Source organism: Monocercomonoides exilis (genome assembly GCF_001643675.1).
Source record: "Monocercomonoides exilis strain PA203 chromosome Unknown scaffold32-1190040, whole genome shotgun sequence".
Classification (NCBI taxonomy): domain Eukaryota; phylum Preaxostyla; order Oxymonadida; family Polymastigidae; genus Monocercomonoides; species Monocercomonoides exilis.
In genome coordinates, this window is record NW_027150577.1 from 97,443 (window position 1) to 121,489 (window position 24,047).

Consider the following 24,047-nt stretch of genomic DNA (forward strand, 5'->3'; position numbering starts at 1 on the left):
GAAAGTTCGGGATTGATTCAATTGTAGCATCAGAAAAAAGTAATGGAAGACTACTAAAATCAGTTTCAAGCTTTTCTTGAACAAGTTTCAAAAGAGGGCATCCGTAGAAAGACAAATCACGGATGGTTTCTGAGAAAGAACTGGAATTTTCTGTGGATTTTTCATTCCGAAGAAAGTCTGAATCATAGAAATTGATTATTTTGTCGAGAAAGCGAGAAAAAAGTGTTGGAAATACTTGTTGAGGAGAGTTTGCTGAAGGATTGATCGATAAGCAGCACAATTCAATTATCATTCGATAGCTATTTTCCTTCACTTGAGTGTTTGATGAATGCAAACTTAGATCAAACAACACTGAAATTAGAATGGATGCAACAGGATAATGCTCAAAAATAGTAATGGACATTGAATGATTTGACTGTTTTGACGCTGAAGAGCTTGAAGCAGAAAATGCAGAATGCTCAGTTTTTTCTGATGAAGAAGATATTGACATTGTTTTACAAAACTTAGGCACATCAATTATTTTATCTTGAGAGCATAAAACTTCAGAAGTCACCAAAAGAGAGCAAAAAAGCGATACATTCAAAAAATCATCCTGTTCTCTCAAAAGAGCTTGAATAACATCTTTCGATGTTACAACATTGAAAGAAGGATCACCAGGCAAGAGTAACTCATCGATCTTTAATTCATTTTGACATGTGATTTCCTTCAATGTTGAAACAAAAGTATTCAATAAAGATGGATAGCAACATTTATGCGAACACCCGCAACATTTCAGCGCTTTTGCTACTGTTGGCGCATGTGAATGGCTTATACACGCAATCATCGCTTCCACTGAGATAATAATAGTTTCGTGCTTTATTTCTTCTTTGATTTCTTTGCTTGAAAGACATAAACTCGAAAACATGTGCAAAACAGGGAATAATCCTTCTTCATGCTTTATATGATTCAGTAGATTAATATTTGATTTTTCTTTTTCAGATTCTTTTCGATTGAAATATTCTGAACGTCCGATGAGTGAACATGTTTGTTGAATGAACGAAGATGCCATTACACATGTTGCAATGTAATTGTTGGAAAGACAGAGGGTTTTGAAGAAGCTAAACACAAGAAAAAGAGAAGGAGAAGAAGCAGAAACAAAATGAAAGCAATCCAGAATATGGGTGAAAAATGCCATTAGCTCAGAGCAAATAAACGAGTTGGGTTTGAACTTTTGAATGTTCGAGGAACTTTCGCATTCATTTTGATTTGTTGAAGAACTCTTTTTATTTTGAGATGGCTTTGATGAAAGAGATGCTGAAAAGGGACATTCAATATTCTTCGATGCTCCATTTATCACAGCGAATAAGAATTTTAGAAAATAAAATTGAACACGCTTGTTTGGAGCATAAAATATCAGAGAGCATATTGAAGAAGAAGGAGTGGGAAGCTTTTGAGGCGGCATCGAAGAATTTTCAGGAAGGATAATCTCACGCTCAAAAGGAGTTTCCAAACTTTTATCATAATCAGAGTATTTATCCCTTTTGGTACATGAAGGAACTGCCTGTGCTTTGTGAATGACTTTACAATCCATATCTTGATTAAGTTGTGCGAGAACTTTTGGGATGAGAAGGGTGGCTCTTTGTTCGTTGTTGCTCATCTGGGAGATAAACAAAGTGAGCAAAGCATGACAGACAGAAGGCGCATACGATAGAAGAGGTATTAACTTTACTGACAAATACACAAAGTAGGATTCGTAAGAAATGCTTTGAGGCAAACTTGAAAAGAAGAAACGATTCTCTTTTTTTGGAGAAGAAGAATTATTTGAAAAAGATTTGCCTCGCGGAATAATTGAACACAAAACCCTGCAGCTGACAAACAACAACTCATGGAATTGGTAAAATGTGAGTGATGGACTTAACGAAGGCGATAAGGATTGAGATAGCAACGTTGATTTTTCATTGCGTTGTTCAAATGTGTATGATTTGACAGATTCTTCCATTGATTCGTTCTCATTATTATCATTTGGTGGCAGATTACTATCAGAGATCAATTGCTCAAACAGTAAATGAAAAACAAGTATAAATGATAATCCAGTAACTGCTTGCTCTATGTCAAGAATTCGATAAAGCCAATCTTGAACAATCGTTGGAAACATATTCTGAGCAGCCAATAAGTTTTCCCCTCCTGTTTCTTTATTCGTTGCATTTCTCCTTTCAAAACCTGTGAGAAACTTGGTTGTTGATTCTGAAGGGTGCACCTTTGCTTTTTCTCTCAGAAGATTAATTTCATTTCTTTCTTCAAATCCTTCTATTTCATCGTTGTCTTGAATAATGCCTTCAGACTCGTGTTTTTGGCAAAATGAATCATTTTTTTCTTCATTCAAAAGGCCTGCTGTTAAGCTTAACAGAGCGAAATTCTTATCATCATATTGCTTTTTCTTGGTCATGTAAGCAATCAATAAATTTGCATATAAAATATTTTCTTTTGGAGTCGTAAGGCAAAGTCGATAAAGTGCTTTCAGAGGAATAAGCTGGTGAAGCACTTCTTTCGATGGGATTTGATGTGTTTGATGGATAAAGCGGAACGATAAAGGAAATGGAAGATTTGACAAAATTTTATTCATAAGTGATACATCATCATTGCGTTGCTTTAAGAACAATTCTTCTTTCATGAAATCTTCCTTTTGATTTAGAGACCCATCTGCAAGTTGTTCATTTCTATCTTTTTTCAAAGAAAGATACCTTTTATTCTTGCCTCTGCATTCTTTTAGTTTTCCGTTTTGAAGCAGCTGATTAATGAATCTCTCTTCATCTTCCCAGTCATTTTCAGGTTCGATTCTCTCGTAAAAAAGAAGATATGCTACAGAATTCTCTGAAATTTCCATAAATTCTGAAAAACAATAAGAAATAAACAGAAAAAGGTTTATAAAAATACATTTCACAGGTCAAAATAAATGAACAAAATAGAAAATTTGAAACCTTTTTCAAACGGATCAGATGAACTCAGTTTTGAAAAGCCTCCATAACGCGATAACTTCTGGAATTGTCTTTGCTGTCCAGAAGCCCCAAAGCACATTGAAGGAATAAGTGACTCGTCCACTTCTTTCACATATTCATCGTTGAACACAATCCAACTCTTCTCTGCTCCTTCTTTCCTCACAAGCGACCAATAATGACCCGTTTCCCCACTTCCACAGTAGTTTACTATCCCAACCAATCTGTATTTCAGACTTCCTTCCGCAAAACAGCGACTTTTCTTTCCTGAGAAAGACTTCAAAAAAGAAGCTCCTCCGTTTTCCAAATGCGACTGCTGTAATGAAAATATATCATTTCCACATAACCCTTCTTCGCTCTGTTCTCGGACATCTGCCATGAAAGGAGTGAGATCAAGCAGCTCATCGTAACGATAAGGAAAAGATAAATAAGAATTGCTGTAAACTTTTCCGTGGAGTGGATCAAATGATTGTCTTTTGAGACGAATGATGAGCGTGTTTGGCAGAGTAACAAGAGCTGTTCGAGTGATAGCTGAATTTAATGCATTTGCGATTGAGAAACCATTTTGAGCTGAATAAGATGCGCCTTGTGATGGAATAGTTGAGGAAGAAGTTGAAGCTGAAGAAGAAGAAGATGATGATGAACACGCCTTTGTTGCAACTGCACGCTGCTCTGCACAGAGAGGACAAGGAAACTGAATTTTTGCTCCAAGAAGAGTTTGAGCAATAGCTTCGGACAAAAACGAAGAATTCTCTATTGAAATATTCAGCACTAAATTCTCTTCATATGAGCTGTTAATATGCACGTTGTTGCAAACAATCTGGTTCTGCAGCGAGATTTGAAACAATCGAAACACAAAATTTGGAGATTGTTTTCTGATTAAATACATTGAAATGTGAGAAAGAAGGGTGACCAGAAATTCATTTGAATCGTATTCCACTCCTGGTTTAATATCAGCTCCAGTGTCCATCCGAAAATGCTTCAGAAATTGAAGAGCATCTAAATGTTCTTCTGATTGATCGAATTCCATTCTTAAAAAAAGATTTTGAAGCTCAAGAATTTCATTGTGATATTGATTTATTGCGTTTTGTGATTTCTTTGCAGCAAGACGCTCCCACTTCTCATGCTTTTCACGAAGAAAATGTTTGTGATAATAATGATGAGTTTCATTAAAGTTCAAATGACATTCATCACAAGTCATTTGAATCTGAGGCCCTTTGTGAATATGATTCTCTTTATTGTCAATGAATCTACTTGAAGTTGGTGAGCTTTCTTTTTGTTGACTAAAAATAGCTTCTTTATCATCACAATCATGAAGCTCAGCTCCAGAAACAAGATCATCATAAACAGAATCATATGAATTCCATCCATCGCACCCTTCTTCGTCAAGTGGGAATGCGATGATGGAATATCGAAATTGAAGATGCATAAACAGCTGAATAATAACAGAATTCACAAAGCACAACGTATTGGGGTTGTACAAACCACGATGTGCCATTTTTATCGATTGCTTTTGAATTGATACATGATTAAACAAGGAATTTGATTGCAAAAATTCAATTTCTCTTGTTCTACCAAAAGATAAAGATGGCTTTAATGCAGTTGAAGATGAGGCAGATAAAGCAGAATTGCCTGATTGATCTGATTGCAAATCTCTGCGAAGCACAAGTGGCAGGCTGTCAACGAAATTCAGAGTATTACAAATAAATGTAATGATTATTTTTTTGCTGTTTGGTGAATGTTTGAGGAGATGCGAGAATAAAACGCAAATATCATTGTTAAGTTTGCAAATGATGCTGGAATCCACATCCGAAGAAAATGAAGTGCCTGATGTGATAAGAAGACTAAATAACTCTTGAAGGCATTCAAAAGAAAAAGGCATTAGTTCATCAAAAGAAGCGATAGTTGCTGTATTTTCATTGCCAGATGTTGAACAAAATGTTAATTGATGAATTTGAATAGACAGCAACGATGACGACGACAAAGAAGAAGATGCTGATGAAGATGAAGTACCGTCGCAGCACATTAGATTTTTTGCATGTTTTGCATCTGAAGCTGCACAAAAGTGAGAAGTTGAACAGTTCTTTTCAAATTGTTCAACAATAAATATGAAACAATTCACAACCTTCAACACAAAGTGAACGTATTCGCAAGAGATGAAATAATGAGGATCGAAAATTCGATCTAGGCGCTGGTTTTGAAATGGAGAGAGAACGAAAGGTGATTTTGCTGGCGGAACATGAAAAGGCCAATACTTAAAGCAAACAGACTGATCTGCATTTGAAGAACTTGATTTCTTTTTATTTGATTCTTGCTCAAATTCTTTGGACAAACAGACAATTTCATCATCTCTTTCTTTTTCGTTAGTTCCATCAATCCCATTTCCCATAATTAGCAAAGGATTATTTATCTCTTCACAATCCAATGAACAAGATAGAAATATATCAGAATGTTCAAACAAAGACTGGTAAAGCAAGAAAATGTGATGAAGAACGCTTGTAAAACTAAGCAACTGATCGTCTGATTCATTTTCCTTGCTAATAAGAAGAGCTGACAAGACTTTCAATCCAAATTTCATGTTCTCAACATCTTTTAATTGAGCACAAGATTTCTTTGAAGGACTGGAGTCATATAGAAACTTTGAAGTGTGATTGGTCCTTGAGTTATTACATCTTAACTTCGACTGACTGAATTGACCATTGTTTAAAAAACAGGTTAGAATATAATCTGCAACATAGCAGACAACCAAAGGAAGCAGCGATGGATTTTGAGAACTGCCATCAGAAAAGGAGCGAGCTGATGAACAGGCACAACATTTCTGCTCTAAAACATTCGGTGGGGAAGAATTGATACTTTGTTGAGAAATGGCTCGAAGGAATAAAATTATGTTGCGAAAATTTTTTGAAGTTTCACTTTTAAAGAGAAGCTTTTTTTGCTGAGCAGAAGCAGCCAATCTTAAATGCTTACTGAGAAAGGTATGCTCAGTTGATGAACTGACTTCGGGCTTATCTAAACGAATTGAAGAAGAATAAACTTTTTCTTTTCTGCCAGAAAATATTCGCAGATCATCCATTCTCCTTTGTTTATAATCGTCATTGTCTTCTTCGTCTGAGCAAGCGAGCAACAGCACGGAGACAGCATCGCAAAATTTAGGTTCAACGACAAATCTCGAAAGATCGCTTCCCAAATAATCTGCCGTTGCAGCAGTTAATTGCAGAAGTCTTTCAAATTCCAGCTTTTTTTCGACTTCGCATTTATTCATATTTCCGTGCCAATTTTCAAGAAATTCTTTCAATCGCAAACGATTATTCAAAAAATAAGTTTGTTTGTTTTCTGAACTTGATAGAAATCCGTACAACAAGTTAATTTTCTCGTTAATGTGCTGAGTAAAACCAATTTCATAAATGCATGTTTTGTCATTGATATTCTGATGATGTCGAGGAGGAGAGAATTCTTGACATTGAATCAGCATGCTTTTAAGAAAGCCAACTTCCGAAGAACAAAAGGCTATGCATTGGTCAAAAATTGATAGAAAAAGGAGCTTTGATATTGAACGAGACGGATCATCAAAGAAATTCCTTCTATGATCTGAATCAATTTGAATAAGGTTATTGCAAATAATATCTATTTTCTCAAAAGTTAAATGAGCTATTTTAGCGTTTATGCTACAAAGTTGATCTTCGTATTCATCGACAATAAATGAAGCAATTGCTGTTATAAGCAAAGAGACATTTAACTGAATTGTTTCCGAATTTTCTAACTGCTTCTCTCTTTTCTCTTTTTCATCATTATTTATGAATGATAAATGAATTAAAAGATATATTAGCCTTGATAAGCCTCCTGCGCCAACAAAATCAATTTTCCAATTTTTAAATGAAGAATCTTCAGAATAAGGGCAACTTTCAGTTCCACCTTTACTGTATTCCTTTGTTTGTGTAATATAATTCAAAAGGTTTCGTAGGTTGCAATTTAACTCATCTTGAGGGAAAAGAGGGTAAATAATCTTCCAGTCTTTATCTTGAGTTATATTCACGATATTGTTGCATTTGGATGATGAAAATAACATTTTATCTTTATCTTTCAACCTGCTACATTTTGATGTCAACTTATCATTCATTCAATTATGTTTTATAAACAAAAAAACTAAATGGTTGTCGATCAAATCATTTTCGATATGTCGTATAAACTTTCTGCTCTTCCAAGTGGTTTCCGCAAAGAGGGTCCCATTGTGTTGGTGTGTATTTTTTATAATAACACTTTGTTGTTAAGCTACAATTTTTTGCTTCATTTTAACTGAAAAATACACTTTTGCTCTAAAGTGCATCCTTGATGGATATGGCCTTGGAAAGGATGATCCCAGTGCAAACCCAATTGTTGCTGCACATCCTACCTATATAAATGATCTTATTGAAAAGTCAAAATCAGCCGGTTTGTACAAGCAAATCCGTGCTCACGGACCTGCTGTTGGACTTCCATCAGAATCTGATATGGGCAACAGCGAAGTTGGGCACAATGCAATGGGTGCCGGCCAAATTTACAGCCAAGGAACCATGTTGGTTGATGAAAGTTTCAAGACCGGAAGAATGTTCAAAACCGAAAACTGGAAAACTGTTGTAGGTGAAACAGCAAGCCACAGTGGAACTTTGCATATGTTTGGTCTTCTTTCTGATGGTAACATCCACTCTCATATCGGACAAGTTGAACAGTTAATCGATGGTGCTGTCGAAACAGGCATCAAAACACTCAGAATCCACGTTCTTCTCGATGGACGTGATGTCCCACCAGAGTCTGGCTTGAAATACATTGACATGATTGAAGCAAAATTGGCTTCACTCGCAGCAAAGGGAGTTGATGCGAAGATTGCTTCAGGAGGTGGGAGAATGTACGTGACCATGGATCGTTACAACTCTGACTGGAACATTGTACGCCGTGGATGGAATTCCATGGTTCATGGAATTGTCGAAGAGGCAGACATTAGCGACAAGTACAAGGGATACTATCACTCTGCTCGCGAAGCTATTGAAGCATGCAGAGCTGCTTTCCCCGACAAAAAGGATCAATACAATCTTCCGTTTGTCATTGTCGATGAAGCTGGATCCCCCATCGGAAAAATGAAGGATGGAGATGCTGTCATCAACTGGAATTTCCGTGGAGATCGTGCCATTCAAATCAGCAAAGCATTTGAGCTTCCTGATACTGAATTCACTTTCTTTGATCGTGGAACAAAGCCCAAGGTGCGCTATGCAGGTCTTCTTGAGTACGATACTGAGGTTCATATTCCCTCACAGTTTCTTGTTCCACCACCAGAGATCTCACACACACTTTCCCAGTATCTTCTTGCCTCTGGTGTACCATCGTATGCCATTGCTGAAACACACAAATTCGGTCATGTCACATTCTTCTGGAATGGAAACAAGAGCGGATATATCGATGAAGCCCATGAGTTGTACGAAGTTGTCCCATCACTTCCAAATTCTGAAACAGAGACTCATCCAGAGATGAAAGCCAAAGAAGTCACTGACAAACTTGTTGCTGCTCTGGAATCCAAGAAATACCGCTTCCTCCGCGTGAACTATGCCAACGGAGATATGGTTGGTCACACTGGAAACTTTGACTCTTGCGTCAAATGTGTGCAATGCCTCGATAGAGAAATTGCCAGATTGGATGCTGCTGTGCGTGCTCAGAATGGAATTCTGATAATCACAGCTGACCACGGTAATGTTGAAGACAAAGATCACAAAGGATCAAAGACATCACACACTTGTGCACCTGTTTTGTTCTCTGTCACTGACTACACATACAAAGGTGAATATACACTTATTCCAGATTCAGTTAAGCCTGATGGTGAAGGAAAAGAAGGTGCTGGACTGTCCAACATTGCAGCAACAGTTATGAATCTTTTAGGATTTGAAGCACCTGACGTCTATCGTAAGAGCATGATTCAGCTGAAGTAGACGAACCAAAAGACTTTTTAACAATTTTACATCTCTAATTCCAAAATTATCGCAATCTATTTCATTTTTTTTATCACTTGAAAATCTGAAACGCTTTAAATTTTCGATCACTTCAAAAAGTATCTTTTTAAACGAAAACATTCAATTTTTTCATAGACATGCGCATTATCCCTTTTTCAATATTTCATTTTGCACAATACAACAGCCAATGAAGCAAAGCATTCCATTAAAGAACAAAAAAATACATTGCGATTCAGTTCAAAATTGTTTTGAGAAAAAAAGCAATTGGAGAAGTGAAATTAGATTTACTCAGATGCAGCCTTTGCCTTTTTTGCAGCCTGTGGTTTTTTGGCTGCAGCCTTTGCCTCTTCAGCTGCTTTAAGTTCAGCTTCTTTTGCTGGGAAGCGTGTGTACAATACAAATGATCCGTGACGAACCAATGGCTTAATCATCTTCTTGCGGCTGAGCATGTGAATTGCGCGGCGTGCAACAGTCAAGTTGCATTGAAGACGATCAGCAACAGAGGCAATAGTGATATTCTTCATTGTTGGGACACTTGATATGAGTTTTGCATATGACGGAGCATCGAGCAAAACGGCTGCTGCTCCTTTCTGTTCCTTGGTCGATACTTTTGACCATTTCTAAAGAAAAATATTTGAAGAAGATTTTTAAGATCAATAACATTTTCCAAATTTGGAAATAAATTATAACAATCGTGCAAAGTTTTTTATAATAAAAAACTGAGAAGACGTGAGTCTAACCTTTTTAACTTGCTTAGCTCCGTGGCGGGCTGCAGATTTAGCGGCCTGAATTTGTTTGCTTTTTCCTCCTGATTGCTCTTTTGCTGGCTATATTTTGCGGAATATAATTTTAAAGTTATTAACAAATTCATAATGAGCAAGTTGTAATTGTATTAAATTCATCAATAAATAAAAAATTGCCTAACCATGATGTAAGTTTGATCTGAAATTTCCAAATATGACCTAATAATTTTAAGTAATAATAGAAACAGATCAAATGGCAGAAGATCTTAAAGTTGTTGTTGTGGGTGATGGCGCAGTGGTATGGTGCAGAATTACAAAACATTTATATATCTTTATTATTTAATTTCTTATTTTCAACCAAATGATTTCCAAACTGGTTTTTACTGAATATTTAGGGGAAAACTTCATTACTATATGTTTATGTGAATAACTCTTTTCCAGATGGTTTATTTTCCTTTATTTCAAGAGATTTTTACTTGAACATTTTGTATATTTTGTTAGATCACATTCCAACTGTCTATGACAATTATAACGCAAATGCTTCATACAATGGAAAACCTGTGATGCTGGTATGTATTATTTGTTTTTATTCGACATTCATTGAAGATTTATATTTTAGTCTATATGGGATACAGCTGGGCAATATGAATTTGACGATCAAAGGTTTTTTATTGAAATCATTTGAACAATATTTCATCCTATGTTTAATGCACTTTGAAAAACAGACAGCTGGCTTACGCTGATACAAACGTTGTTCTTATGTGCTTTTGTACAGTTGAAAAAAGTTCATTAACTTCAATTCAAACAAAGGTTTGCTTTGCGTAATTGAAATGTTAAGGATAATATCATTCTTTTGAAATTCGAAAGTGGTATCCGGAAATAACCAGATTTATAAAAGATCCAATTATTGTTTTAGCAGGAACAAAAATTGATCTCCGTGATGCTGATGAAAAAGCACCGGATGTTTGCACAGATGAAATGGTTTGGATATTGCTTTTGAAGATACAAGAAACGAGCTTTATAAATTTTTGTTTTCTTTCATCTGTTTTTATTTTCAACTATTATATTCACATCATATTCTCGCATTTTGCAATGCTCAAAAAAAATGCAGATTCAAGAAGTTGCAAAAAGTATAAAAGCTGCAGGTGTTGTATTGTGTTCTGCAAAGGAAAGGAGGAACGTTGAGGAAGTATTTCAAAGCATTATGAAAGCTCACTTTGAACCACCTGTAGCAGCGAAATCAGGTTGCTGCGTTATTATGTAAATTAGCTGTGAAGTTTAAAAGCATTCATTTCATTAATTGTGAGTTAGACGTTTATTTTACGTTACCACCAAATTATATTTTATTTATCATTTTAATTTTTTATTTTATTTTATTTTATTTTTGCATAATTCATAACACAATTATTTCCCAAAGTCAAGTTTTCTTTGCTGTTTTAAGTTTTCTATAATTTTTGATCACATCATTCATTTTACCACAATTTATTTTTTATTTTGATTTTTTTTTGAAAGGAACTTTATGCAATCGGATTATTCCGAATTTGAGCATCAATTCCAAGAGAAACAATGTAAATTTAATTCATTAGCTCGAAAATTGGAAAAGGAAGATGCTGGCCTCCAGCCGGAGGTGTGCGCAGTTTTATTGAAATAATATTAATTTTTTCAAAGGAGAGTCAATTTGCTTTACTAGATTCGCTGAAGCAAATGACACATTTATTTGAATGGTTGTGTCAAAGGGATCAATTTCTGCAATCAGCACAAGCAGTATTTTTTTATTGAGATTAAAAAAATGTAACTTTCTTTAAAAGTATTTAAACGAGATATCATCAGATGCAGTTAAACTTTCACTGGCCATTCCTACACTTTATGAAGAGTTAGGCATTCAAGAGAGTCAAGAGGATAAACAGTATGCTTTCCTGACTTATTCACCTTTTACATTTGAAATTTAGACAAAGAATCACTTCATTTGAAGCCCTCCTTTCGTTGAAAGCTCAACAAGAAATAAGAAATGCAGAAAGTCAAAAGCAGTCATGTAAGCAATCACAGCAAGCAGATTGTAAATTAATGCAAAATGATTCTTCAATTCTATCCACTCCAATTCAACAAGATAAATATTTACAAGCTTCAGAAGAATTGCTGTCCCCACTTATCCAATCTGACTCATCAATTACTTTATCTCCACTTCTTCCAGCGCTTGCAAAGCCCGAAGGATCATAAATATTCTGTTCAATATTTTTTTTTCATTTATTATCATTTTTAAAATTAATTTAAGTGAAATAATACAAATGTTGAAGATGAAGCAGACATATTATTTAACAACGTAACATTTTGTACTTATAAAGAATAACAATTGCAACGCAACATCATTTTTTAAAGAGAGATAAATTGTATTACCAAAATTATGAAAACTTTTGTGGTTTAAATGTTGGTGGATAAGCTGTCATTGACATCTTTGGAATAATCCTTTGAGAGGTCTTCAAGTTTTGACACTTCAGAATCATTAAAGAGCAAATTTCCATCCTTTTCCATTTCAGAAAGAATTTTTACTCCATCTCCACTTGCGTCTAGTTTATGCACATCGTCTTTTTCAATTAGCATGGAGTTATTTTCATGTTTTTCCGATTTTTCGTTTTCAGTCATTCCTTCGTTTTCCTTCTTTTCAACTTCCTCCTCCTCCTCCTCTTCTTCTTCTTCTTCAAATTCTTCTTCTTCTTCCTCTTCCTCTTCCTCTTCCTCCTCTTCTTCCTCTTCTTCTTCCTCTTCTTCTTCTTCCTCATTGTCTTCCCCAAATACTTCTTTAGAATCGTCTAAATTATTAGCATTCAAATTGCTTGAAGAAAGCAACTGGCTGAAAGAGCTTGAGGAAGATGAAGGAGGGCGCGGAGGTTTCGAACGCGATGAAAGCAAAGAATTCTGCGAAGATAACGAACCAGAAGTTGAAGCTGAAGCTGAAGCAAGTGTTGAAGAAGATAAATTGGAAGAAGAAGAAGAAGGCGCAGAAGATGATGTGTTTAATGACGAAAGCGAAGAAAGAGGAGACAGCGACGATCGATCTGAAGTGAAAGAAGAAGAAGAAGCAGAGCCTGGTGAAGTAATTGAGCTGTTCAGAAGCGAACTTCCAGGTGAAATGACAGAAGACGTTAAGAGAGCTGATAGAGACGACAAAGAGGATTCATCAAGAGAAGATGCCGAATGAGAATTATTACCAGATGCCATGAATTTGGGATTTGCACTAAGTGCTGTTGAAGCTTGTTTACTCATTGCTTCATTTGAATGTGTCGTTGTGTTCGCTTGTGAAGTTTGAAACGAAGTTTGCTCTTTGCGACTGAATTCCTTTGTGGGCGTGTTCAGTGCAGATGAAAGCTTGGTCGAATGAAGCGACTCTGCAGTTGCATCGCCCGCAAATTGATTGGATGCGTTTGTCTTTTCATTTCTTTCCGCTTCTGCCGCTTCCACTGCCGCTTCCGCTGCTGCTGTTGAAAGGAAAGAAGAGCGAAGCGGAGAAGAGGATGAAGAAGAGTTTGCTTGCTGAGTTGATGAATTGTTCTTTTGAGACTGTGCACGAATGGAAAGATAAGTCGGGGCGGTTGATGGAGAAGCGAAAGAAATCTGTGAATCTGGATGCTTTTCATTGTCCGCAGAATAGCTCGAAGGATGTGTGTGAGAGGAAGATAATGACACCCCTTCAGAAAACTGCTGATGCTCCGATTGATCAATCTTCTCGTCTTTGGCTTCAGCTTCTTCAATGGATGAAGCTGTTTTTAAAGGAAGAAAGAATTCCTCAACACCATTGCGCGTTCTCTTTGCCCTTTCAGCTGCCTCTTTTTCTTCTTCTTCAATAGATTTAGCGACTCTTTCAGGAGCTGATGAAAGCGAAGCCGACAAAAGCTGAAGAGTCGAAGGTGAATTCAAAGAGGAATTTAGAGAAGAATTCAAAGAAGCCTGATTCATTGGCGGAGGCTGTGAAATGGTGAATGGAAACATTCCCTGTTGAGATACATGCGATGGAAGCGGGCCCGATCCAGCTGTTGATTGAAGGTTGTTTTCAGTGTGTGACAGGACCTGCGGACTTGAACGAGATGAGGCAGACAAAGAAGATGTGTTCTGAGTGTTGATAGAAGGAGAAGAAGAGACTGAAGTGTTGTGTGTTTGCATCCGTGATGCATCATTGTGCAATGGAACAGAATCGATGTGAGCTGTTTTCATTGAGGATGGAGAAGAATGTGAAGAGTGAGAAGAATGAATAGAATGGGAGGAAAGAGAAGGAAGTGAAGAACCTGAAGAGATTGTGGAGCGCATATTCGAGTCTGAATGAACAGGAGTTCCAACAACAACTGCAATGTCTTGTGATGAAACATCCAATTTGGGTTCTTCCACATTTTGTCTTGATTGCTTGCCATGTGATGACGAAGGAGACAGCGTGTATGATGGAACGAACGAAGAATTCCCATCTTCAGTCGGTTTATCAATAGCAGTCAAATGCATATGTGAATCCTGCTCTTTGGCTTTCACTGAATTTTCTGGTTGAATATTTCTTTCTGTTGATGGTTGTGTGCTGTTGCTTGGCTGCTCGGCAGAATCGCTGAAGGAAGAAAGAGCAGAAAGCGAGCGCAAAGATCTGTCAGACGACTCTTCTGCCTCATCATCCGCACTGAGCTCCATCTCTTCCTCGTCGCTGCTTTCTTCCTCTTCTCGTTGTTTCCGTCTCCGTTGAGAAGAATGGCTTTTGTGAAATTCTTCAGAACTTTCTTCATTTTTGCCATTTTTCTTATGTCGACGTGTGGTTTTCTTCGCCAAATGTCCACTTTTGTCGTTTTGTGATTGATGCGAATTGGCTGTTCCTTCATTCAAAAGCGAAGATGCTGCAGAAGAAGGAGAGGTCGTTCCAGACATTAGAGACAGATGCTGAAGTGACGGATGAATGGGAGAAGCATACAGTGACGAAAAAGACGCGGGCGTGGCTGGATAACTGCTTGCTGATTGAAAAGCTTGTGGTGCATTCGAAGATGTTGGAAATGCAGGGTAAAAAGGCTGCCTCGCTTGGAATGGAGATTGTGAAGATGTTTGTGCTGATAGTGTCGATGCTGCTAATGCTGCTTGATATGCTCCATTTTGAGGGAGCAAAGATGGAGATCCATAAACACTGGGAGAAGAGCGTGATTGTGATGGATAAAAGCTCATTTGTCCAGAAGCAGTCATTGGCAAGCCTGGGCTTTGGTTAAGCCATTGCTGTTGCTGCTGACGGGCAAAAGGAGATTGAGAAGGTGATGATCTTGAGATCGAAGGCAAAGAGGAAGAAAGAGAAGATGCTGAATAAGAGGAAGATGCTGAAGAAGAAGTGGATGGTGTGAGTGGTGTGCGAATTGTGCGTTGTGAAAAGATTGGGGAGGAAAGTGGGGTTGGAGGGTGCACAGGAGTCGTTTCTGTTCCTTGAATCACATCAGAAAAAGAAACATGCGCTGTATGTGATGTGGATGGAGAAGAAATCGAAGAAGAGGAAGAAGAGGAGGATGAAGAAGAAGATGGTGTTGAATGAGGAGCAGCTGACGACAAAGGCGGTGGAAGTGGCTGTGAAGGCGACGGCGATGGCTGCAAAAAGGAATGTGTCTTTTGAGAAGCGGTCGTTCTGGCTGTCTGCATAAAAGAATCCTCTGGCTGTGCTGCCGATCTGATTGAGGAAGAAGCATTGGCATGTTGAGTGAACAGCTGTGGCTGCGCATAAAGCGACTGCCGATACGCCTCAAATGGACGAAGCGGCTGAGTCACAGGCGAAGTTACAGCAGCAAAAGAGGAAGGAGCAGAAGTTGAAGCAAATGGAAGACCAGAAGCAGAAGCATAAGCAGCATCAGAAGAAGAAGAAGGAGCTCCACCAAATCCAGGGTATTGACTTAGCGCAGCTGCCCGGTTTCTTTCTTTGATTTCTGTTGCCATAAGAAGAGGTTGCACTGTGCTTACTTGATTTTTTTTGCTTTTCGGTTTGCTTTTGCTTTTAACTACTTTTCGTTGGTTCTTGTGAGTGAGGTTATGTTGTGGAATTCCTTTGTTGTGCTGCTTTTCAGGCTCTGTACCAGATGCTTCACCTTCATTTCTGTCATTTGATGACTTTCTTTGAGACACTGGATGAATTGCCTTTGGCTTTGCAGATGCCTCTGTAACAGTTCCAGCAGGCGTTGAAGAATTGCTTTCCTTTTTGCCTTTTGCTTGTCTTTTCTTTGTTCTTCGTGGCGTTTCCGTCGACAGCGTCATTTTCCATCCTTTTTCTCTTTCAAGCAGCTTTTCCTGCAATTTTTCCTCTTTTACTCTATTGGAACGTTTGGAAGTCTTCCCTCTTTTTCTTCCCGAATCGCCTTTCTCGTCCTCTTTTCTGTTTGTCTGTTTGTTTTTGCTTTCCTTTCGTTTTTTCGTTTTTTCACTGATTGAGGCACTGAAACAAGTCGAACTGTCTGTTCTGTCATCGTCGTCGTCATCATCATCATCTGCTGATGTATCTTCATCTGATTTTGACTCTTCAGTTGAACTTTCTGACGTGCTATCTGTTTGTTCTTTGTGTGACTTGGATTTTCCTCTTCTTTTGTGATGCTTATGATGATTGTGATGATGATGATGACTTCTGCTGCCAGACGAATCACTCGAAGAAGATCTTTCCCTCATTGCTTTTCGCTTGCCATTTTTCTCATTTTCGCTTTTACTTTCATCATCATCTTCTTCTTCTTCCTCTTCTTCCTCTTCTTCCTCCTCTTTTCCTGTTTCTGTCTGTTCATCTTCTGATTTCTCCTTCCTGTGTTTGGAATGTTTGTGCTTTTTCTCTTCTTTTTTGCGGTTGGAAGATGAATTCTTGCGTTTTTGAGCCTTTTCTTCAGATCTGCCTTCTGATTCATTCTCTTCATCTGTCTCTGGAATGCTATCACTCACCATTCGCTGCCTCGATCGGCTTCGGTTCTTTTTCGATGAATACAATTCATCTTCCTTTTTATGAATATCTTGAGGCTTATGAAGCTCATTAAGTGGATTATTTTGATCTTCTTTTGCTTGTGCTCCTTTTTTAATTGTTGCTTTCTTCTTCTTCTTCTTCTTCTTTTTCTTCTTTGGCTTCAGATTTTGCACATCGCACTTCGATGCACCTTTAACCGCTCCTTCTCTTTCATTCATTTTTCGCTCCTCGTCCAAACCAGCCAATCCGCTTTCCTGTTCAATCTTTTCTTTCTCTTTCTCTTTCTCTTTCACTGGAGAATGTGCAAGTGTCACAGTCCCCTGCGGTTCCTGCTCAGCGGCCATCCAAGTTACACGAGGCGGACACATTGCTAGCGGAAGCACAACTTCCGACATTGGCTCAAGAAACTGCGAAGAACCGAGCGACGTGTGGGAAATATGTTGAAATGACAATGATGGGCTTGTGGATTGGGGTTCGTTAATTGATATCGCTGTATCAGAAGGAGATGTATTAGAAGGTAATGATTGGTGACTTGTGAAAAGTTGAGGTGAATACTCACGTGTTTGAGGCGAAGGGTAAGACGCTTGCTGCTTTTCTTTTTCAGCAGAAAGTATCTCATCATCGTTTGAGCAAATATCATTACAAAATGTGTACGCATCTCTTGTATTTTCTTTATTTTCTGATATGTTTTCTGAATATTTCTTTTTTTCATTTTTTCTGTTGTCTGATGGATATGAAAAAGAACGCTCTTGTGGCTTTTGATTCGCCTGAGCTATATATTTTTTTGTTAATTCTTCAGCCCTTTTAAGATCCTCATTGTCTGGTTCAAATTCAACTTCGATTGGTTTCACTACTCTTGGGCAGACAGTGCATTTTGTTCCTGATGCTAAAGGCTCAATTAGATATGGGGATGTTTTTGGAGAATACTTCGCCAAACCAGGTTGATGTGCAAGATGAGGTGATGTAGTTTTTAATGAAGGATGTATAGAATCATGAAATGAAGAACTCGAATTCTTTGGTGGAGAACGGTGTAATGAAGAAGCATGAGAAGTATATAAATCAGGAAAGTGATATGGTTGAGTAAATCCATCAAGGGCCCTTGCTTTTCCCTTCTTTTTCTTTCTGCTCTTTGGAAAGCAAGGCTCTTCTGTTGTAGGTAGCGTCTGCGTTTGACGTGAGTCTTGAGCAGCCCATGAAACTTTCAATGTTGGAAATGAATGTGATTCTTGTGAAATTCCTCCTTTATGCAAGTCAAATCTTTATTGATAATAAATATATATATATATAAAAATAGAGAGCATATTTCGTCTCAAATGATTAAAACTATTTTTCAAAAAATTCACAAACATAGATGCAAAAGCATTTTCTGGCTTCTTTTAAAAATAAAACAAAATAACATTTTAAAGGAAGGTGTAAGATAAAAAGAAAAACCAAGTGGGGGGCATTTTCGAGTGGATTTGAAGCATTTCCAGAATTCTTTTTGTCCAAAGTTTCAAGTCTGTATCTTGTGTCTGCGACGAATCTAAAATCAACAGCATATTTCATAGCACATATTTAATAAGAGATATAACAAAATATAGAATTAATACTGATTAAAACTCATCTTCAATTTTTGAATTCCACTTGAAAATTTGATATGGTTCTAATTGAACAATTATTCTTTAATATTCGTGCACTCATAAAATAATAGGTAAGCTAAGAAATGCCAACTATTTTTAAATTAAAAAGCAAAAATTCAACTTTTTTTAAAAAAGATAACAAAAAATATTTTTTATATTTTTAAAAAAATAATTGCTTAATAATATGGATAGTAACCTGATGGGCCGGTGTACAATGAATGGCCTTTTCGTTCTGATTCCTTCTTTTCTTCTGCATCTATGCATGTTGTCTTTTCAATCTCATCCAAATCTGATGCATTTAACCAATTGGCTGCATCAGCTAGATCAGAACCATCAAGTGCACTTTTTTCTGTTTTCTGCAAATCTTCAGATTGATCTGAAATGTTTTCAAAGCCAACAGCTGTTCTTCTCATCCCCTGTTCTTTCTTCTCTTTCCTCATCACATTTTCCCATCTTTCGCCTTCTTTGATTGCCTCCAGCAGCATATTTAATGACCATGGCACGCCCCTCCGCTTGTAGAAAAGGATGTAAGCATCAGGAATAACCACTTTAGACAGCGAACTGATAGAATTTGGAGAGGAAAGCGGAGGAGGAGTGGAAGAAGAAAGAGAAGAAGGAGAAGGAGGAGGAGGAGAAGAAGAAGAAGATGATGATGATGACAATGATGATGAAGAAGAAGAATTAGAATAAGAAGAATAAGAAGAATAAGAAGAATAAGAAGAATAAGAAGAATAGCTTCCATATGCATTATCCATCTCCACCGCACTCGAGTCATTAAATGATATCCATTTTCCTGTTGTCACATTGAAGCCGTATGCTGTGTAATGCCCGCCGTATGTGGAGCCACTGTGAATAGAGACAGCATACAGGTCATACAAGGCGGGGGAATAAAGAGGAGGAGAAAGAGGAGGAGGAGGAGAAGAAGAAGAGGAAGAGGAAGAGGAAGAAGAGGAAGAAGAAGAAGATGATGATGATGATTGAGACGAAAAAGAGTGCAATTTGCTTGTATCGCTGCAATTTGACACGTCCTTAACGTTGTTGATTGAAGGAGTCCAATGAAGATCTGACATGTCTTCATACATCTGAATCAGCACCTTTCTAATCTCTTCTTCGCTCCTCCCTTCCCTCTCCATCTTCTCCCGCATCTCAGCCAGCATTTTTTTCTTCTCTTCCATCAGCTCTGCTTCGTTATCTTCTTCTTTTTCTTGTGATTCATCTATGAATCCATATGGATCTTTCTCTTTCTCTTTCTCTTTCTCTTTCTCTTCCCTCACATTCCCATCATCCTCTTTGATTTGACTCTCTTCCTCCATTCTCCCCCACTCTCTTCCTTTCTCCTCCATCATCTTCAACTCCTTCCTCTTCTTCTTCACTGCCCTTTCAATCATCTTCACTCTTTCCTCCACAGACGCATACCTCATCTGCACAATCTCCATCATCTTCTCCCTTTCTCTCTCTCCGCATTTCTCATAACCCCTCAAATCAAGTCCATTCACTGGATAATCCACAAACAAATCCAGTTTCGAAGAAGAATAAACCGAACGCCCGATCGAAAACCGCTTCAGCTGCAGCACAAGAATTGGGGGAAATCTCCATATCTCCATCGTCTTCATCGCCTTCTTGTGCTCTTTGCAGTTGCGGCAGTACCACATGTTGTCTTCATCCAACTCCTTCCGTGTGGTAAACAAATCAAAACAGTCATATATCGAAGCTTTCTTCTTCTTATTCTTCTTCATCTGTGCTTCTTTATCACTATACAACATCACGTTTTCCTCCTCTTTCTTCTGTGCAAGATGCTCCTTCTTCGTCGTATGCGGCACAAGATCCACAGCTTTCTCCCAGTCTACACACTCCGGGCAGATCCACACAACAGTCAGCTGATCGTCATATCTTAGCAACTCCCTCACATTGCCTTCCTTAGCCCTCCCAACTTCCCTGGGACTTCTTTGTGTGTCCAGCTTCCCAACAACAAGACGATATGGAGTGAGGGCACGTGAGGGTAAAGGTAAAGATTGCATCCACTTCATTTGCTGCTCATAATCACTAAAACGTAATTTCGGTGTGGATCTTGTGGAGTCTGTGGTTTTGATTCCTGTTAGTGAAGAATATTGTGTTTCTGTTGATGTTGATGTTGATATTGCATCAGAATCTGAAGACAATGAAAACTTTGCATCATTTTGCTTTCTCCATTCTTCTTCAGTCAACACACTTAGCCCCAATCGTATTCTTTCTTTGTTCTCCTCCTTCAGTTTTTCTCTCATTTTACTTTCTTCCTCTCTTTTCTTCCTCTCTTCTCTGCTCCATTTGTTCTCTTCCTCTTCCCTCTCATTCACCAGATAGTTGTTCATGTACTGGATAAACCACGGATTCTGCCTCCCTTCCATCTTCTTCTCTGAAAACACTGTTTGTGAAATGGTTTCCTTCTCAAAGCATCCACCTTCCCCTAAAAATGGCTCAACAAACTTCCGTTTAACCTTCTTTTCTTCTTCTTCTTCTTTTTCTTCCATCTTCTTTGCATCTAATTCGATTTTCCTCTCCTTTCCAATATCAGGAAACGCTTCCCTTTCTCTTTCTCCTTCTCCTTCTCCCTCTTCTCTCCCCTTCCTCTCCCACTCCTCCACCTTCCTCCTCTCCTCGCTCTCCATCCACATCTTCAGCATCACCGGGTCCATCTGCCTCTTCAGCCGCTCCCACACCACACGCTGCAGATCATACTCACTCATATGATTCAATCGCACACTCGTCATAAAAGGCATAGCACATGGTGTGGTGGCGTATGGGAAAACAGAAGTTGAGTATGCAGTTCTGGCTGCGTCTTCTTTCTTCGCTGTCACATTCATCACTTTCATGTTGACAATATCCTCCTCTTCTTCCTTCGCCTTCTCCTCTGCTTTTTTCCGTTTTGCTTCTTCTTCCTTTTCTGTGGTTGTGTGTTTCCAGGAGTTCTGACTCTGCCAGTAGAACGAGGAAGAAGAGGAAGAAGAAGAATAAGAAGAGGAATAAGAAGAATAAGAAGAAGACGATCCGTATGTCTTCACATAGTTCCCCGGCGCGTCCACCTCAAACACTGTCAGTCTGTTCTGATACAACCCATTCAGCTCCTGTTTTGCGTCATATACTTTGAAGATGTACCCAAACGCCATATCACATCCAACCATCGGTACTTCCTCGCTTCCTTGTCCGTTCTTTTTCCTTTTCCTTTTCTCTTTCTCTTTCTCTTTTCCTTCACCTTTCTCTTTCTCTTTCTCCTTTCCGACTGCACAAGAATTTCCTATGCTGCTTCCCCTTTGTCCGTTCCCTCTCCTCTTCAGCTGCAGAGTGTTGTGCAGAATGCGGAACACATCTCCAACAGTCGCAAACTTCGAGACAGTCAGAACAAGATCTATGCATCGCGTGTAGAAAGGCGTCGAAAACGCACACAGCACCTCTGAAGAACGAGAAAAGACATCATTCTGTTTGTCTCTGATTGTGCTGGAAGATGATGCTTTATTTTTCTGACTTTTGAATTTTTGTTCATTAGTATTATTACCTGCATCGCATTCTTCTTCTTCCTCTTCTTCCTCTTCCCCAAACCATTTCCCCCCTACTCTCCTTTCCAGCTCCTGTGTGCCCGGGTTCAAGGGCACATACACCACAAACACCTCAATCGTGTTTTCCTCTGGGAGCGGCAGCGGAATCACTGAAAAAGGGTCATATCTGATGCTTTCTCTGTCGCAGTCTGGGCATTTCACACAGGAGCGAAAGAGGCCGTGGAACAAGTCCACAACCACAGAGCGGTTGCGCAGCTTGTGCCGCCTCCACATCATCTGTGCCTCGCTTGTGTCGTCCAGCAGATGGTCGTCGCTCATTTCGGTGTAGGGCTTGTGGCGGATGCGGTTCAGGTCTTCGTGCTGCGGTTGTGGTGGTTGGGGATGTTGAGGTTTGGAAGAGGAAAAGGGAGGGAATAAAAATGGAAATGGGGAGGAAAAAAAATGGAGGGTGAAGTTTAGAGAATAAATTGATGAAAAAATGAAAAAAAGAAAAGAAAAGAAAAGAAAATTGTATTGTTATTAAATAAAAATGACTCATTATTATCGACTATTTTCAAAACAAAGAAAATTTTCAAAGCAAAACTGTAATCTGTTTAAACAAAAACAATTTCAGTTCTGCTTTATTTATTTATTTATTTATTTATTTTCATTCCCCCAAAATTGAACAATTCTCAAATAAAAAAAAAAAGAAAGAAAGAAAAAAGAAAAAAGAAAAATACAATAATCCATTTAAATATCCATGCAAACACATATAAGCACTTACTCATCATCATTCATCAACACTCATTCTCCCTCATACACTCATACTCACAGATACATTCACACACAAACACATTAAATACACAAAATACATTAAAAAACACAAAATTACTCAAAATTACACATATACACAAACCAGTCCATCGATCACATAGCTGAGCAGCTCATGTGCATCGTGCTGCTGACAGCCCTTAAACTGCGGAGCAAAGTAGCCAATCACTTTCTTCATCACCTTCGGAGACACCGAATCACACTTCGCTTTCAGCATCGCTCCTGTTCCACTCCCACTCACACTTCCATTCCCACTCACACTTCCCGAATCACCAATAGCCCACATCTCCTTCATCAGCCGTGCAAACTGGGCAGCCATCATTCCTTTGCAGCCGATCGGGTTGTGCGTGTTGAGCTCGAACGCAAAGTGGTTCGACAGGAAATAGGAAACAAGCGGGACACACTGAGACAGGCACTGCAAGCCGCTGTTCATAAAGCACGTGTTTCCGAGGTTATCCAGGCCAACGACCCCCAAAGGCGATCGAGAACTTCTCGAATATGACGAATAACTCGACGAAAATTTGCTGCTGCTGTAACTTGAAATACTTGAACTCGAAGAAGGTGTCGTTGATATTAAACTTGTTCGACTTAATGATGAACCAGAAGTGAGCTGAGATAAATTGGATTTAGGTGCCCAATATGAAGAAAAATTCGATAATTCACGTTTTTTGCCAATTTCTGAAGATTTAACATCATTAATATACAACGAAACAAAGTATTCATCGTCTTGAAATGTTGAATTTTCAATAACTTCAACTTTTATGATTTGATATTGCTTTGCTATTTTCACGAGATCTGAAAGTGTCATAAATTTAAATGATTCTTCTTTATCGCTGCATTTATAAAATTTAATGACACTGTCGAAGCCTATTCCAAGTTCTGTACACACTTTGAATAAAATGTTTCCTTTTGCATCTCGAGGGCGGAATCCAATAAGTTTAGGCTCCTCTTTACGTCCGTTAGCAGTTTTTAATTGAAACCAAATATACTTCATTCTTTTTTCAATGGTTTTGTTATCTCCATCTAATACAATTTCTGTTACAAGTTTTGGTCCTCCGCCAAGGGATTTTTGAAGTAAATTCCATGTTTTTTCAGAAACTATATTAAAATGCTTCCCAAGGCATTGATCTGAAAAAAGAAACTTTGGCAAAACAAAAATACACTATGCAATTGCATACATTGAAATAGGGAAAAGTTTTCTTTGTTAAACAAAGGCAGATTATCTATTATTTGTACAGATTCACCTTCAATCAGTTCGTCAGCAAGATCTTGAGTAATCAAGCAAGCAGTGGATCCTACTTCTTTATTTGATATGCCTATATCGTTTGAAATGGATTCTTTTTCGAGAGGAGATAATTCCGCCATCAAAATGAAAAAAACAAAATTTTAGGATATTTTCACCTATTTTGTAATGGGCAATCTTCTTGTTTTTGATGTTTGGGTTTTTCATTTCTAAGTTCTTTTGAA

General features: G+C 38.1%; 7 protein-coding genes across 7 annotated transcripts; 3 read left to right on the forward strand and 4 right to left on the reverse strand.

Annotated features, from left to right (window-relative positions):
• Window positions 1-2,916: 2,916 nt before the first annotated feature.
• MONOS_2113 (putative Ubiquitin carboxyl-terminal hydrolase) lies at window positions 2,917-4,470 on the reverse strand (the record flags this gene model as incomplete). The annotated part of the gene is made up of 1 exon (XM_067872012.1): window positions 2,917-4,470. The coding sequence occupies one exon, from the start codon at window positions 4,468-4,470 to the stop codon at window positions 2,917-2,919; it is 1,554 nt and encodes a 517-aa protein (XP_067724542.1).
• Window positions 4,471-7,146: 2,676 nt separating this feature from the next.
• Window positions 7,147-9,092, forward strand: MONOS_2112 (2,3-bisphosphoglycerate-independent phosphoglycerate mutase (iPGM); the record flags this gene model as incomplete). Its single annotated transcript, XM_067872011.1, has 2 exons — window positions 7,147-7,206; window positions 7,292-9,092. The coding sequence occupies 2 exons, from the start codon at window positions 7,147-7,149 to the stop codon at window positions 8,924-8,926; spliced, it is 1,695 nt and encodes a 564-aa protein (XP_067724543.1). The 3' UTR covers window positions 8,927-9,092.
• Window positions 9,093-9,157: 65 nt separating this feature from the next.
• On the reverse strand, window positions 9,158-9,904 carry MONOS_2111 (putative small subunit ribosomal protein S25e). Its single transcript, XM_067872010.1, has 3 exons — window positions 9,873-9,904; window positions 9,688-9,774; window positions 9,158-9,567 (listed from the first exon to the last, which is right to left on the reverse strand). The coding sequence occupies exons 1-3, from the start codon at window positions 9,873-9,875 to the stop codon at window positions 9,232-9,234; spliced, it is 426 nt and encodes a 141-aa protein (XP_067724544.1). The 5' UTR covers window positions 9,876-9,904; the 3' UTR covers window positions 9,158-9,231.
• A 32-nt stretch (window positions 9,905-9,936) lies between these two features.
• Window positions 9,937-11,267, forward strand: MONOS_2110 (Rac3b, Rho family GTPase). The gene is made up of 7 exons (XM_067872009.1): window positions 9,937-9,988; window positions 10,086-10,134; window positions 10,192-10,259; window positions 10,310-10,353; window positions 10,416-10,500; window positions 10,558-10,671; window positions 10,802-11,267. The coding sequence occupies exons 1-7, from the start codon at window positions 9,944-9,946 to the stop codon at window positions 10,952-10,954; spliced, it is 558 nt and encodes a 185-aa protein (XP_067724545.1). The 5' UTR covers window positions 9,937-9,943; the 3' UTR covers window positions 10,955-11,267.
• Window positions 11,268-11,394: 127 nt separating this feature from the next.
• Window positions 11,395-11,907, forward strand: MONOS_2109 (uncharacterized protein; the record flags this gene model as incomplete). Its single annotated transcript, XM_067872007.1, has 3 exons — window positions 11,395-11,454; window positions 11,511-11,596; window positions 11,640-11,907. 3 exons carry the CDS (start codon window positions 11,395-11,397, stop codon window positions 11,905-11,907), a joined length of 414 nt encoding a protein of 137 aa, XP_067724546.1.
• A 15-nt stretch (window positions 11,908-11,922) lies between these two features.
• On the reverse strand, window positions 11,923-18,166 carry MONOS_2108 (uncharacterized protein; the record flags this gene model as incomplete). The annotated part of the gene is made up of 3 exons (XM_067872006.1): window positions 11,923-17,878; window positions 17,969-17,994; window positions 18,053-18,166. The coding sequence occupies 3 exons, from the start codon at window positions 18,164-18,166 to the stop codon at window positions 12,109-12,111; spliced, it is 5,910 nt and encodes a 1,969-aa protein (XP_067724547.1). The 3' UTR covers window positions 11,923-12,108.
• A 44-nt stretch (window positions 18,167-18,210) lies between these two features.
• Window positions 18,211-23,976, reverse strand: MONOS_2107 (putative ubiquitin carboxyl-terminal hydrolase 4/11). The gene is made up of 3 exons (XM_067872005.1): window positions 23,759-23,976; window positions 22,666-23,708; window positions 18,211-22,130 (listed from the first exon to the last, which is right to left on the reverse strand). The coding sequence occupies exons 1-3, from the start codon at window positions 23,943-23,945 to the stop codon at window positions 18,417-18,419; spliced, it is 4,944 nt and encodes a 1,647-aa protein (XP_067724548.1). The 5' UTR covers window positions 23,946-23,976; the 3' UTR covers window positions 18,211-18,416.
• Between the last annotated feature and the right edge of the window lie 71 nt (window positions 23,977-24,047).

Excerpts from the sequence above, each read along its gene's own strand:
- MONOS_2111 (XM_067872010.1), bottom strand. Across the intron at positions 9,568-9,687 it reads GAGCTAAGCAAGTTAAAAAG|AAATGGTCAAAAGTATCGAC; the intron begins GTTAGACTCACG and ends ATTTTTCTTTAG.
- MONOS_2110 (XM_067872009.1), top strand. The coding sequence starts at position 9,944 with ATGGCAGAAGATCTTAAAGTTGTTGTTGTGGGTGATGGCGCAGTG. Across the intron at positions 10,354-10,415 it reads TATGAATTTGACGATCAAAG|ACAGCTGGCTTACGCTGATA; the intron begins GTTTTTTATTGA and ends TTTGAAAAACAG. Across the intron at positions 10,672-10,801 it reads ATGTTTGCACAGATGAAATG|ATTCAAGAAGTTGCAAAAAG; the intron begins GTTTGGATATTG and ends AAAAAAATGCAG.
- MONOS_2107 (XM_067872005.1), bottom strand. The coding sequence starts at position 23,945 with ATGGCGGAATTATCTCCTCTCGAAAAAGAATCCATTTCAAACGATATA. Across the intron at positions 23,709-23,758 it reads AAACTTTTCCCTATTTCAAT|ATCAATGCCTTGGGAAGCAT; the intron begins GTATGCAATTGC and ends TTCTTTTTTCAG. Across the intron at positions 22,131-22,665 it reads GCTATGTGATCGATGGACTG|CACGAAGACCTGAACCGCAT; the intron begins GTTTGTGTATAT and ends CCACAACCGCAG.